Source organism: Polyergus mexicanus, unplaced genomic scaffold (genome assembly GCF_030449975.1).
Source record: "Polyergus mexicanus isolate NDT 795.1 unplaced genomic scaffold, iyPolMexi1.0 SCAF_9, whole genome shotgun sequence".
NCBI lineage: Eukaryota > Metazoa > Arthropoda > Insecta > Hymenoptera > Formicidae > Polyergus > Polyergus mexicanus.
In genome coordinates this window covers 7,477,582-7,493,891 of record NW_027223329.1, presented here as the reverse complement: position 1 = coordinate 7,493,891, position 16,310 = coordinate 7,477,582, and the positions used below count along the sequence as shown (strand labels likewise).

General features: G+C 37.1%; 1 protein-coding gene across 1 annotated transcript; it reads left to right on the top strand.

The window, feature by feature from the left end:
* Window positions 1-1,913: 1,913 nt before the first annotated feature.
* Window positions 1,914-14,973, top strand: LOC138936322 (protein big brother). The gene is made up of 3 exons (XM_070301628.1): window positions 1,914-2,780; window positions 4,560-4,751; window positions 13,429-14,973. The coding sequence occupies exons 1-3, from the start codon at window positions 2,604-2,606 to the stop codon at window positions 13,840-13,842; spliced, it is 783 nt and encodes a 260-aa protein (XP_070157729.1). The 5' UTR covers window positions 1,914-2,603; the 3' UTR covers window positions 13,843-14,973.
* The last annotated feature ends 1,337 nt before the right edge of the window (window positions 14,974-16,310 follow it).

The window sequence follows — 16,310 nt, the reverse complement described above, 5'->3', positions numbered from 1 at the left end:
GATTCGCTCTTCTCCATCCGAGACGCGCGCGTCAAATTCCTTTCATCGCGCTTTAATATTCATGCGAGTGACACATGTCAAACGACGCGGCGCACAATTTCGAAGGAGACTCGTTATGGAAAAGAAAATTCAAAATCTTTTAGGAAACGCATCAAATCTTTTTTAGGCATTAAAAAAAAAAAAACATGTGCGCTCGGTAAATAGCGCTAGTTGGCCGAAAGGGAAGATACACAGCTTCGGAAAAATAGAAAGTGGAAGAGAGAATGGCGGTCAGCATTGCGGCAAACGGAGCAATAAAATCAAATAAAACACAAAGCATCTATAGAACTTAAGGTTTACCGTTCTTAAATTGCGCTACGTAAAATATTGCGCCATAAAAGAAAAAGAAAGAAAAAAAAAAAAAGAAACTCTGCGAAGGTTAGCCGCTACTAAGGAAGCGTATCCTACCTGCGGAAGTTAACAATATTTTTTCGAGTCTTGAACACATCTTGTATAAGATATATCTTGTTGTCTTACAACTCTCTTCTATGTTTTTAAAAACTGCAAACGCATCCTTCTGCCAGTCGGAGAGTCATTGCTTTCCAAGAAACCAATGCGATAAAGAATACAACGGTTCTTCTTCGTGGTTAGAAATTCTTACTTAGATTCTTAGTTCTCGTGTAATGCGTTTATTTATCGCTCTTGCGAACTTTCGCAGAAAAAAAAAAATGTGAAAACTCTTCGTATGTAAATAAATAGATACAACGAAGAATAATTAATAATAATTAATAATATAAATAATTGGAAAATATATTATATATTAATAATATAACAAAAAAAATTAGAATAATTAATAATATAGATTCATAGAATCTAATCTAGTGAACGAGATGGATAATTTAAGTCAGCTATTCGTTTTATCATACTTTTTATTTTTGCGATACGAAGAAATTAAAAAAAAAAAAAAAAAAAAAATTACCGACGTCTCTATTTTTTTTACTCTTATTGTTATAAATGTATCGAGGGTTAACGGTGAAATTGGAGAACCGGAATTGTAACATTGTCGATGTCGGCGGGGCTGAGAGCTGGATAAAAAGGGAGAAAGAGAAAAGGATACATACAGATATCTCCATGGCCGTTAAACGCTGCGGATCGCGCGCTCGCCGGGGGAGGGTCGTTGATCTTAATCGCGCGCGGATCCTCGACAATGATCCTCTCAAATGGATGAGCCCCCCGCCACTCGAAAGAGAGAGAGAGAGACGATGAAGATCTCTTCCCTCGAGGGGGATATACACACGCGGCGTGTTACGCTACCTAAGTAGGCGCTCTGTTGCCGAATTGGGCATTTCCCCCCTCCCCCCCCCCCCTCTTCACCCGTCCTTCGCGCTCGACACGTATCTCTATAAAGGGTCAGCCAAGCCAATCCCCGTATACTTTTATGCAGGCGTGCATCCCCTTCGAAAAGAAGATGTTTTTTTATGGGTGTTTTTCGGGAGGGGGGGGAGCGGGGGGGGGGGAGGGGGAAATATTCATATTTTAAATTCTTCGACTATATATTATAGTTTAGATTCGATTTCTTTTTCGCTAGATAGATATTTACGGATGCGAATTATCTATAGAAATGATCCTTTGTAAAAAAAACTTTTCGTGAGACGAATATAAGAGTTTCAGAACTCGGAATTCTTAATTCTCGGATAATTGCACGAATTTAGCTTGTCGAGTTGATTGAAAAACATATGTATTCGAGAATGTGCTTATAATTCTAAGATTTGAGATTATTTTACGATCAAAAAAAAAAAAAAAAAAAAAATGAAAGAAAAACTTGTAAACGAGAATTCTCCGATTATTGCCACAAACATCGTGGGGTACTTTCAAAAAATCGTGTAATTTTTTTTTTTTTTTTTTTTTTGTCGAGAGTCTCATATATCATTCGATTCTATTCCCCGTTTAAAGGGAAAATAAAGCACGCTTCGTGGCGCTTTGAAAATAAACGTCTCGCGAGGCTGAATCCGGGCGCGACGCACAACGCTCCCCCGTCACCATTTATAAAATCATGAGGCCAGATTGCCGGGCTTTCACCCTCTCGGTCGTCGGCACTCCTCGGGGTGCACGAGCTCTCACCGTTCCGGGTGTAGGCCCAGCTCCGGTGGGCTGAATCGAGAGTTCGAGCTGGCTGGCTGATTGGCCAGATTGATAAACGGTCCGCTCGAGAGATGCCCATGATTTCAAGGGTGGGAGAACGAGAGAATCGAGGGGCGGTTCGGGGGCGTGTCGATTTCCCGGGCGCGAGCGAGAACCCAGCACGAGGGGGCCCCCCGTCTCCAGGGACTCCAGTCTCCGACGAGACATCGCAAAGTGTGGATCGTGGGCGCGAGTGTCGGAGTGTCTCTCCTCTCGCGGATATCCGGGATCGTGATCGTGATATCGGCGCGAGAAGAGTAGTCCTCGAGAAAATCCTCATATCTCGTTCTAATCGAGCGACTTCTTTTTTCAAAATTGATCCTTCTCTCGCGAGAATAGGCGCGAGTAGTATAGTGATAATCGGGACACGGATCGAAGCTCGCGTTCGCGAAGGAGAGAAGAGATATCGTCTAGGAGGCACCGGTTAACACTCGACGACGAGGATGATGCATACCATGAGCGAGCACGCCGGCGTCGGCGTGTTGCCCTTCGACGGGATGGGTCTCTATGAACAACCGCGACCGCCCCGGCTCGTCTTCAAGATGCCGCGGGTCGTACCTGACCAGAAGTCCAAATTCGAGAGCGACGAGCTTTTTAGGAGACTGAGCCGCGAGAGCGAGGTGAGTCTCTCTGGGAGGAACGCGCGAGAAAGAAAATAAAAAAATATGGAGGAAAATTAATTTTTCAAGAATTCATCAGTAATTATTTTTCTCTTTTATTTAATCTTTCTTTAATATCGGAATCGTGAAAATATTTTTAAAGAGAGAATGAAAGAGGATAGATTTGCGGGGGGGTTAAACGATGCTCGAAATACAATTAATACGTGAGAATCGTCGATATTTTTAAGAGGAAACCATAATATTTGCGTCGATAAATATGCAGGAATCGTTGAGCTCGCGATAATTCTTAAGAGGAAATATACAAGGAAACGGAAAGACGTGAATGTCACGAGACATAATCCTTATGTCGAAAGAATTAACATATTTTTCTCACGCGTATAATATATTGTAGGAATATCTTTTTGACTTATGAAAGAATAGAGTATTATGTCAAACGTGCTTTCGATTTTTTTAAACTAAAAAAAAAAAAAAAATGTGATAGAGATATACAGGGTGTCTCGGAACTGCTGGTACAAGCGGGAAGGAGGTGATTCTATATACGAAAAAAATAAGTCGAAAATGTAGAATAATATTTTTTCACACGAGGCTTTTGCTTTTGAGAAAAAAAGGACTTTAAATATTCAGATATGCGTGCTGAGCTTCGTCTCAATCGAATTCACTACATATATAAATATCTTTGCGGATATTTGTGTTTACATATACAAACAATGTTAATATCAAAGAATACTACAAGAGTATTTTACACTTATTGTTTATTTCATTTTGTAATACATTATATTTTTAGAATATAGGATAATCGATATTTATGATTATACGACAGCTATATCAGATCTATGCGATATATTATTTCAGAAATTAACAAAAGAAAATACCAATAACAATCGCAGAATAATTTTTTTTTTTTTTTTTTTTTCAAAATCTCTTAAATAATATTGTATTTATTGCGCTTGTGTTAATATTTAGGTTCCAATTATATATTGTATTTATTCTAGGAATAATTATTGCCTCGTTAAAATCAACATTAAATTTTTTTATTAATTCTGGCTGATCACTTTCAATAGATATCGCGAGAAATGTCTTTCAATTTACGTTGGCGCACAATGCGTAGGGAAAAATCTCGAAACGACGGTAAAGGATTCCCTCGTTTCTATGTCGACCTGGAAATACGTAATATCATGCCGTAGGAATGTTGTCTTTTCTTCGAATTTCTCTAACCTTCGAATCACGTCGGGCAATGATTGCTCCGTCGTTTGATAATCTTACCTCTGTGAATCAGACGGCTTGGAATCCTGGAGAAACTTTTAAAATGATATTCGAGAATCGATACACACGAGATTTTGTCATAGAAACAAATTGTTTAAAAAGTTTTTTTGATAATTATTAAAAAATTATTATTAAAAAGTAATTGAATTGCTTTAAAAGCGATTTGATCGCTTTGAAAATTTTTTGCTTTGATTCTGTATGATTACGACATTTATGATGATTGTGTTTTTTTTTTTTTTTTTATATTGTATATATATATTTTATTTTCACGAAGTGATTATGCTTGAGGGACGTTAATTAAATATAAAATTTAAAATTACATGTAAATTTAGTGCAAAAGGTATAAAGGATCGAAGAAGTATAGGATCTTAAAATTCACAAATTAATCTTCTTTGGTATATATCTTGAGATAAATGTGTGTGTGTTGCTCGCGCTTCCTCATTTTGCGCCCCCGTGATAAGTGTTCGTATCGATATATATTATTAATAATAATATTTTTGCCTTTTCTTTTTACAGGTGAGATATACGGGTTATAGAGATCGACCGCAAGAAGAACGGCAAGTACGTTTTCAAAATGGCTGTCGAGAAGGCCACACGGAGATCGCGTTTGCGGCGACGGGTACCAATCTTCAGCTCGTTTTTGGAAACGCATCCGGGAACTATGCCGTCGATCCCTGCGACTGTGATTTTGACAAGGAGCACGGCAAGGTAAGTCGACACCATCCTTTTGTAAGATTATTCTCGCAACTCTCCAGTCTCGACCATGTCATCACAGCAGACCGCAAATGATTCTCATAATTCTCCCGTTCTCCATTATAGAATTCACACAGGCTTGAATATTACAAAATTTTATATAAGAACAAATAAATTAATTTATACGAAATTTAATGAATTTAATGGAAGAAATGGAATTTCTCTATTGAAGTTAAATATAGAAATTTAAAAAAAGGATCTTTCTCTCTTAAAACATTACATTTAGAAAGACGTGAATAAAATGTAAAAAAAAATATTAGAATGACATTATTCCTTTCGGAGTACAGATTTATAAATATTGCGAAATATCACACGTGAGGGATATTGCGTAAAGAAGATTTACAAAAGAATAGATTTTCACATTTTTCGACGAAGTGAGACTTGGACCGCGTGGGTCGGAATCTCGGAGCGGCGGTGCTTTTTTCGGTTTTCGACGAAAGCCGATTGTGCGGTCATAATTGGGTCGTACGAGCGGGTAAATTAGGGGCCGTTAGGAACGAGAATCCGGCCCCTAACAACGTTTACCTTACGCGCGCGCGTCCGTAATTTAGTATCCGCCGACCGACTGGCACTTCTCGGACAATGGCGCCAACGTGTCACCCCCGCATCCGGTTGCCGGGAATCTCAGGCCCCGCTTCTCCGCGGGGGTCCATTCTCGTTTAAACGGCACACACACACACATACATACACGCAAACAACTGGCCCAATTTATCTCCGTGTTACGTCGAGAAACGGAAATAGGAGATTGAAATGTATCAGCGATCGAGAATGATCGACAAATCGGTTTAAATCGAAGATTACTATTTTAGAAAAGTGCACCCACAGAAAAGATTTCCGGATCTAATGCTATTTTACTCTTCAATCTATCATAAAATAGGATCGATATAGGGACAATCATATTTATTATTGAAAAAGGAATATTTTAATCTTAAATGGAAAATTCTTAAATCTAGAATAAAATGCTCTTGGTGCTATCCCGTTAATTTTCTCACAAAGATGACGATGGAAATTTGTAGCGATCTAACATCGAGTTATTCTAAATGCAAGAATATATAAGCTTAGATTTGTATATGTTACTCTTGTCTCAAGATAGTAAGACGATCTTATTTAATTCGTGAGAGAAGAAAAGGAATTATTGATTTAATTTTAAAATTAATTTTATTTTTATACCGCATAAGATTGCGATACGATTAAATATGTCGAGAATATTTTTTGTCTCGTTATCGGAAATCCTTTCTGAGAGTGTGGATTCACAATTTTTCAAAAGTACGTCATTTTTTTTTTTTTTTTTAATATATGTTTTTATTTAAATTTAAATCATCGATGAGACATCCTCATCCGCCGACGCCGTTGCCGACGCCTCTCGATGTTGCCATCGCGATCAATAGCGCCGTCTTTGCGACGCCATTTTGCAAAATGCGCGCGCTGATCTTTTCGCGAACCCTCTCCATCGTTGTGTACTATTTAATTGCATCCCTCGTAATTTTTATACATACTATTTTTGATAAAAAAAAAAAAAACGATATAAATCTATTTCATCTTATCTTATAAGTTATATTTTTTATACAGACTATTGTCACTATTGTGTAGGGCTTATTTCACGCATAAATTATATATGCGATTATATATTTTATATATGACGAAGATTGCGATTCTTTTCGGAAAAATAAAAAGAATTTCGGGCGAATGAATTTCCGGTTTGAATATCTTTCGAGATCGAGAGCATCGTCCTTTTGCGTCATTCCGTCGAGCCATAAGTGTCGGGGAAGTAAAAGCCACGTTACTATTAGTGGATAACAGTGACAATTAGCGCTCTCCGAAATCTGTCAAACGTGACCCGCCACCAGATGCCCCGAGACCGCTCCGCCAGTCACCCGGTATATATGTATAATGGTTCGTAAATCTCTGTCTCTCGCAAAGGTCGAACGCAAAGTCCTAGTATCCTGCCAATCCTCTGCAGGATTCTCGCTCTCGTCCCATCCGAATTTTCGAGACCCTGCCTCGCTTATGTCAACTTTTTTCATAACTCATTTATAAATGAAGCATTTTTTCTTCCAAATCTTTTCCTCAGATTTGGATTTCAAAAATATCTGTATGATATCAGACAAATATATCAAAGTATAATATAAATATTACATCATTAATCGTATTTAAAAAACCGCAATATCGCGGTTGATATCGTAGCACTTTTATTCTTCGTCCTCACAGTCTCTTTCATATCTCCTTCAAGCTTCTGTCTCCTTTTTGGAAAAAAAAAAAAAAAAAAAGGTTGGATCGGAAACGACTCATTAGGTTCTGCGCGCGTTGTTTACGGGACAACCCGCGGCCTGCTTTTTGTTTTAATCGACAATGTGAGCGAAGGAATAAAGAGCGGCGCGCGACCACACGTGTCCTCGTTCATTGTGCGTGCCAATGTGCCCCGTAGCGCGACGCAATAATTAAGGACGAGATCCGCGATCGAGATAAAACGCGCGTGCGGTGCACGATAATGACAGAGAGCCTTTTTAACCCTTCGCCGATCGAGAGCAGCTGATTCGCGCGATAAAACGAAGCTATCGAAGCGATGCGAAGATTAAAAAAAGAATACTCCGAAATGTATTAGCTTCCTAGTTGCTCCCTAGTTAATTCTAGAATGCGTAGAATCGCAGAAAATAATTTCGGGCAACTTTAGATTTTATATAAAGATAGTTTATAAAGTCGACTTTATGTCAAAATATTATCTAGGAAAATGCGAAAGGGAGAGAAATTTCAAAGGTTACGGGAAATATCTCGAAGAAAAAAGAAGCTACAATTTCCGAGCAACGATCGCAGCGAGGCCCCTTCTTGGCCCCAAGTACACCCTTAAGAATCATAAAATTTATAGTTCGTAAACTGGGTCGGACGCGACGGCCGCGCGCATCCTGCTCGTAAAAATTAAACGTACGTAGAACTGGATCCCGAGCGAGAGACAAAGGATCACGACCCGCCATGCTGACCCCCTCGCTTCGTCGTCGTCGTCGTCCTTTCTACCGGGATATCGGTTGACGAATGTTCCCGGGGCCCGGCGTTCACGGGTGTAGTGGACCAGGCGCAAAAAGGCGCCGGCAGCGACGCCCACTGAGAAACAAAAGGGCCGGCGAGAAATAGCCGGTCGTTTGTCTCGGGACATTCGGGAGTCCTTCGTTCGCCCTTGCCGCCGATTTTTCACCCCTTTCCTTCATCCAATGCGCCGCGCTCGTTTCTATTCTCTCTCTCTCTCTCTCTCTCTCTCGCTTTTTTTCTCGGCTCGCTAATGCAAATTAGAAAGGGTTGCGACGCGCGCGTTTAAATATCGCCGACTATTATGCAACGATAATGTTCGTCACGCCCGTAAGCAGAATATCAGAAGGAGCGGAGAAAAACAAATGTTTTCTACTACCGTTCTGTTTCCTCGTGAGAACGAGGAAGGCGATCGGCGATGACTAATGACGTATATATCGTTTATTCCTCTCCTCGTCGATCCACGCCGTGTCTAGTTTTTGCGACTCGTCTCTCGCTCGGAATATACATATGTCCTCGACGATTCGTCTCGCGATGTCGGGTGTAAAGGAGAATATTATCGCGAGTAAGGATATTCAGATTGTTTGAATCCGTTAAACAACGACATATGATTTCTAAGAGTATAAATATATTCCTCTCTCGTCAATGTATATAAATGTAAATTAACAAGGAAACTTTACAAGAAACTAATATTTTATATATACAGGGTGTCCCATTTTAATCTCCTCAGGCAAATATCTCAAAAACCAAGCTAGGAAGAGAAAAATGTTTCGGACAAAAGTTGTTTGGTTTCGAGGGGGCCATAAGAAGGTGACAATGATTTGACCTTGGAAAATCATTTGAAGGTCATGTGAAGGTCAACTTTAAAATCTTCAACCGAAACCCCCATTTTTTATTTAGTATTCTTGTAGCTGACATCGAGAGCTTTCCAAAACACTATAATAAAGTATCTTTTTATTAAGTACTTTTTGAGTTATTTTATATTTTAATCTGACATATTTTGATATAAAAAATTAAATATCTCGTAAAATATTTAGTTTTTCATAATCTTACCGTAATACTTCTATGTACAGAATAATGAGACAAATCAATTAGTATAAAAAAAATAATTGTTTTTAAGAAAATTATTTACAATGTATTTTTTTAAACAATTATTTGTTTTTTTTTGGTACTAATTAATTTGTCTCATTATTCTGTAGATAAAAGTATTACGGTAAGATTATCGAAAACTGAATATTTTACGAAATATTTTATTTTTTATATCAAAATATGTCAGATTAAAATATAAAATAACTCAAAAAGTACTTAATGAAAAAATACTTTATTATAGTGTTTTGGAAAGCTCTCGATGTCAGCTGCAAGAACTCTAAATAAAAAATGGGGGTTTCTATTTAAGATTTTAAAGTTGACCTTCACATGACCTTCAAATGATTTTCCAAGGTCAAACCAATGGCACCGTCTTATGGCCCCCTCGAAACCAAACAACTTTTGTCCGAAACATTTTTCTCTTCCGGGCTTGGTTTTTGAGATATTTGCCTGAGGAGATTAAAATGGGACACCCTCTATATATATAAATATATCATGAATATTTCTCTATAATTTTTTTATTACAAATTAAATTTTACCCGGATAAAAAAAAATAAAATAAAATAATATATGTTCGCGCGTGTGATTCTGCATGGATAAATATATATGATAGAGATCGTTAAGAGATAACTCGCGATTTTACAATGAGAAATGTACCGTAGATATTTTTGTGTCGAAAAATCCCGAGGTATTTTCCCCGTTACGCTCTTACGTCACTTGCGTTTCATACTTACCTTAATATGCATGCCGCGTAAGATTTAATATTTCCGGCTCGCCTTACCTGGAAAAAGCCGGCATTAATATACATCAGATTGCGCGAAGGCGAAACTTTCCGCCTCGAGAGAGAGAATACTGCGATAAAAGCGCGCCTTGAAATTAAACTCGAACATAGAGAAATGCGAGAGAGAATTGATTTTTATCTTATCTCATTTCATTGAAAGAGAGTGACGCAATTTTTTTTTTTTTTTTTTCGAGAAGCGAAAACCGGAAGCTCTCTCTCGAGCCCTTTGAGATTCAAAGGGCCGCGAGCGATTCGATTATCGAAAACGTTTAAGGCCCCGTTTGCGCCCCGCGTTGTCGCACACCCCGTGGCCTCGATTATTAGTGCATAAAAATGCGCCCCGCCGTGCATTGTCAGCGGTACAGCTGTAAGAATGAAACGAGATGTAACGTCGATTTACCTCTCCGTCGGCGAGGCGCTCGTTTGTTCGTTCACGCGAATCTCACACCCAACTAATTGCGTTTTATAAACGTACCCGTCTCTATACATATATCCTTGCTAACAAGATTTTATCATTTTGACGACTTGGAGAATAACGGGCGCAATAACGTCGTGCCAAAACAGAAAAAGAAAGATTATTTTTTGAAAATTTCAATCTACGAAAACTTTTACACGGACAACGAAATAATTTGGAAAAATAAGTTGTATCGTGGAAATTTATGTATTATAGAAATTTATCAATAAATGTATCATTTATCACACTGATGTTTAAATTAGATTGTATATTATTTTAATTTCAAAGATTAAATTACATCGTGTTTTAAATTAAATTAAATATATATCTCTCTATATAGATATATGAGAAATAAGAATGTTATACGCGGAATAATCGCTCAGCGTTTGAAGTCATTTTATTAATTGTGTGTCGCCGTTCATTACGTCAGGATCCTAAATATTGTCTCGACTGGTTTTCCCCGAGCGCGCTCTTCACCTCGTAATAATATCTGGGCTCCGTGGCGGGGCGACCGGAAGTCGGGTCGTTTGCCAGAAAATAAAATAGCACTGTGTGTCGGCGCAGAAGCCAGTAATCGTTTTTCGAGAGCCATTCATTTAGATTTTCCTCGGAAAACACCGCGCGGCAGTCTTAATTAATAGTCATAAATATAACACGATAATTTTCACAAAGTTCTATTATATATATAATTAAGTACCATAATTTTTTTTTTCTATTTTTAATATATAGTAAGTAAATAATTTGAATTTATTATATATATATATGATCTTCATAATTTTGTCATGTATTTTAAGAAAATTGAGAGGAAAGGAAATTAGCTTAATAAATTAATTTTTATAACGATACATTAACTGATAAATTTCTGCAGTAAATTCGGCATTAAAATATTCAATGTTCGATCAACTGATTAGAATAGAATTTTTCGATTGTTATAATAAAGATTTCAAACGAGTCGAGATACTCGAGATAATAGCTGTGTTGCATGATTAGATTTTATAGCGCGGATTGCACGAGTACTATAAAGAATTTTGCTTGTAATTGATTTCTTATACAAGTAGACGTACCAGGCGCAGCCTCGCCTCTTTCAATCTCTCATCTCGGAGACGGAGAGACCGCGAAGTCTCGTACCTTCCAATCTACGTAATCGCTCTCCGGAAATAAGAAGCGTTCGCCGTTGTCGAACACGAGTTGAAAAGGGGGCTTTGGGGGAACGAGAGAACGGGGCACATGATTGAAACTTGCGGGTAGTCGCCCATAATGGAGCCCTCCTACAAGCCACGCCGATGGATTTAAAAAAAAGAAAAGTCATAAGAGGTTGCCGTGAGCGAGCCGATATCGGCCTCGAAGAGAGAATCGACGGGCCTCGTCATTTTTTCGCGCATATAAATATCGAGAAATAACGCGTTGAGTCCAATAGTATCGTTCGGACTAGCAATCGAAACATTTCAATTGATTGTTTCAATTATTTCATATTAACGATTGAAAAAAAAAAAAAAAAACATAACACGCGTGATTACGATAATGATATTGCTAATTGAATTAAAAAAATGATGAGAAATAATTTGAATTTAAATATAATTTAATAATATATTTTTTTTTATATATATATTTTTGAAAAGAGAAGAGAAATAATATTTATATCTTATACTATAAAAGATGTAATTTTTATACATTATTACGAAAAACTTTATTCTATATAAGTTTATATATTTATTGTTAGATATCAGGGTTGGGAAGTAACGCGTTACTTGTAACGCCGTTACCGTTACAGTTACTTTTTTTCGGTAACTGTAACGGTAATGGCGTTACAAATTTTATTTGTAACGGAAAAAGTAACTTCGTTACATTTTTCGGTAACGAGTAACGAATTTAACAGTTACTTTTATCGTTACTTTTTTCAAATTTTTTCATTTATTTAAGATATTATTCTTGCTATTGTGCGTGATAAAATTTTTATCTTAACCGTAAAGCCGTAAGCAAATCGACCAATTAGCATTCTTATTATGTTGTAATCCCATTTACTACCAGTTCTAAGTACCTTGCAACGAAAATTAGAAAATCTCGATGAATCTGACCTTATAGATTGCCATTCGTTAGTTGAAGCTATTCAGCAAGGTTTAAATAAAAGGTAACTTATTAATTTGATTAATACATATGTTATTTAATTTTAAATAAGGATTTAATTGAAAAATATTATTTTATTTTAAACTATTGATTCAAAAGTATTAATTTCAATAAAACAAACAATGTCGCTTAATTTACTATATTTGATTTTAGATTTCTTACAATATTTGAAACAAAAGAATTAATAATAGCAGCATGTTTACATGCAAAATTTAAGTTAAACTGGTTAACCGGAGAAAAAAGAAAACGTGCTGAAAATTACTTGGAGGATTTATTGGGAATCCGATCAACTGAAAATTCTTCAAAAGCTGGAAAATCTGACGATCGCGATGATTTTTTCATTTTTGAGCAAAAAACGGTGCAAAATGAATCTGAAGAAGAAGAATTGCAACGGTTTTTAAAATCAAATAATTGTAATATAGAAATGTTAAACGACTATCGAAAACTTAAAAAACTTTTTATTAAATATAATACAGCTCTACCAAGCAGTGCATCTGTAGAAAGAATGTTTAGCATCGGTGGCTCTGTATTAACACCACAAAGAGGGCATTTAAATGATGATACTATGGAGCAACAAATTTTATTAAAATTTAATAAAGAATTTCGATAAAATTTAATCATTTATTTTGTAATAAACCTTGAATGAAATCTTGCTTACAATTTTTTAAAAGTTTTTCTTACGCAAAATAATTTATTAGTTTGTATTGTAAAAAAGTAACGGAAATTGTAACGACTCGTTACTTTTTAGTAACTGTAACGGTAACGAGTTACTTTTTAGAAAAAATAACGGTAACGGTAACGAGTTACTTTTATAAAGTAACTTTCCCAACCCTGTTAGATATATGAAAAATCTTTCTATTTGCAATATTGAAAAATATTTGAATCTCTCTCTCTCTCTCGTATCCGTTCTCCCATCATCCTACATCCAACTTTCAAGTCCAACGAAAGATCGCACAACGTAAAGCCATCTCAAGACGCATCCGAAGTCCTTCCATCATCGAAACCTCGTCAAGCCGGAAATGTTCCATCAATCCAAGACTATCCAAGACCTTCCCAAGGAGCATCCCAATCATCTACCATACATCGAGACCGACGAGTATCTACGTTTCCACACGTGGACGCAGCATCGGCATTGAAATTTTCCATCCCGCCGATTGCGGGTGTTTCAGGTACATCTGCGCTCGCATCTCATCATGAACGGTGTATGCGTGAGGTGGCGCGGTTGGATAGATCTGGATCGGCTGGACGGCGTCGGGTGCCTCGAGTACGACGAGGAGCGCGCCGCCGAGGAAGATGCGCTGCTACGGGATCAGCTCGAGCGTTACAATCAGCGGCTACGCGACTTCGAAGAGAAGCAGCGTGCCTATCGTAGCGGCGCGGCGTCAGCCGCGCAACCGCCGCATCTTAATCATCATTACCATCACGATACGCATCACGCGGCGAGCCATCATCATCACCATCACGGCCACCACAGCCGACACGTGGGCGGCGCGGGCGCGACCGGCGCCACCGCCACCGGTATCGAGCCCCACCTGCCGCATCGCCAGGACCCCGAGATGGAGGTGCGACTGCGGGCCTACTGAGGCCCGCGTAGATCCGATTGCCCCCGATGACGATGAAGGACGGGGGAGTGGGCCCATTCTTGGTTTTGGATCGATAATGTTAAACGCGTCGACGTTAGGTAAACGCGAAAGCCAACCCCCGTTCTTTCGCATCCTCGAGAAGAATGGTATAATATATATAAGATTCGCCTGTTCTGCGACGCGAATGACTCGTCCGATCTGTCACGCGTGCGTTAACGTCGCGATGCGCACCGAGTATAACGCACGTTATCGACAACGAATCGCAAAAGTTGCGCGCGGATAAATGTGTGTTTTGTTTTCGTCGTATATTCACACGGGACGTGACCTCGCTTTCGTTTTATTATTCGTAACAAATCGATTACCTTTGGTTTGGAGGAATGCGAACTTCACGCATTAGAAAGGTTTCTCTTTTGGTCGTGATGAATGTTCTCAGCACGAGTATTGGCATAGTACTAACTGCGAGTATTCTAAGCTTTTTGTAAATATATTTTTATATTTAATTATAGTTTACAAACGATAGTGTAGACGATTCCTTTTTAGTTCATCGCGATTAAATTAATTGTAGACTTGTTTAGATTCTCTCAATTATCCCATGTATTTCTCGCGTGATTGATAAATTAAAAAAAATAAAAAAATAAGAATAATTTATTTCCAAGGATTTTGCACGCATCATTTTGCAACGGTGATAAAAATAGCGCCCATCTCTAACGTACCGATCGACCGCTCGAAAATCAAAGCGCCCGTGATACTTTACATAAGTATATCCTACGATCCGATATATGTGATTCGTCATTTATTGAAATGGGCGCTGATCGCTTTTAGGATGATCACGGTATTATGGGGATCTCGCGAACAAATTTAATACTTACGTTCTGTCGTACAATATCGTTCGTTAAGAGAACCATCAACGGTAAATGTCGCAGAACAGGCAGCTTTGCGTGCGTCAGCAAATGTGGCTGGTTGGTGTCTCTTTAAAGAAAGCACTGTACGTAATACTCGACGTTTTTTAACATTATATTATACTCCCGAATATTTTTTATTAAAAAATATGATAATTATTAATTTATCCTTATATATATATTCGGATATATTAAATTTTATTTTCTTAGACTTTTTTTTAGTTTCCTTTAAACTTTATATATATATATATATAAAGTTTATTATAATATATATTAATATATTGTATAATATATATATATTATATATTAATATATATATAATATTGAAATTCTTATAAAATAGAGCTTTGAAAAATGTGCAACAATATTTTTTTGAAGAAGTATCCACTTTATTTTGATTTTATTTAGATATATTAAATTTTGTTTTTTGATTTATTTTGTTAGTCTAGACATTATTAAAATTCTCACGGAATAGCTATAAAAGGCTGATGTATATTATTTGAAAAGATAAATTCACGATTGCTAAAAAGTGTCTTTTTTTGCAATATTTTACGATTTCTTTTTATGATTTTTAATGATGATCGTAATTCTATCTTTCTTCGTCTTCCATCGCGGCAAGATACGGAGATCGCCGCATCTCCTTTCGTATAAGAGCGATATATTCGCGAAAATATTTGCGTCTGATCGCGAAAAAAGAGACACAACGACCGTCATGACGATTGCATCATCGACCGATGGCTCGTCATTGACGAAATACAATACATGAATCACGAATGATTCTCGGCGTAGTAGCGAATACGATGAGTCAGTATGCGGATCGTTCCGTCTGCTTACGTTTTACCTTTAAGTTGAATACCTGATCGTCGTAAGGAAAAAAAAAACACAAAAAAACGAAGAAATCTTTTGTTATTATTGTACATATTTGTAAAAAGGGTTTATAGATATCATTTTTTTTTTTTTGCGTCGGATTTTCTCCGCTTGTTTCGCCCTTCTTCTCCCGCGCTTACACTTGTGAGATATCCTATGTGTAACTATGTATAAAGAGTATATTAAGATTATTAAACGATGTATGTACTTTTGACATGTCTATCACGCGCTGTAGATATTATTTTATCTATTAGATTTTGCGTATAAGCGATACGAAGTAATCGTCATAATTCTAATTGTTCTTATTCTAGGAATTCGTGATGCGTATTATAATTATATAATACGAATAATATTAGGATTTTTAAATAAAGAGAAGTCGGTATTATTTTTAATCTATTCCCATATCTTTTATTTAATTTTTTTTTCTTTTTTTTTGTACGCAGAAATGTGTTAGATAAATATTTCTACACCGTATACGAAATATTAAATGAATATTTCTGCGTAGAAACGAGAAATAAATGTTTTTCAGAGTCCTTTTGTGCAACGAAGTATCGTATATCTTTTAATCGATAGATATATGATTTCCGAGAAATTCTTACGTAAGATTCATCGAGAGTTGCCTTTGCGAAGAATGACAAACGTTTTTTCTCCGAGAACTGATCTGTCAGCCAATGACCTATGAAAGAGTGATGAAATACTTTC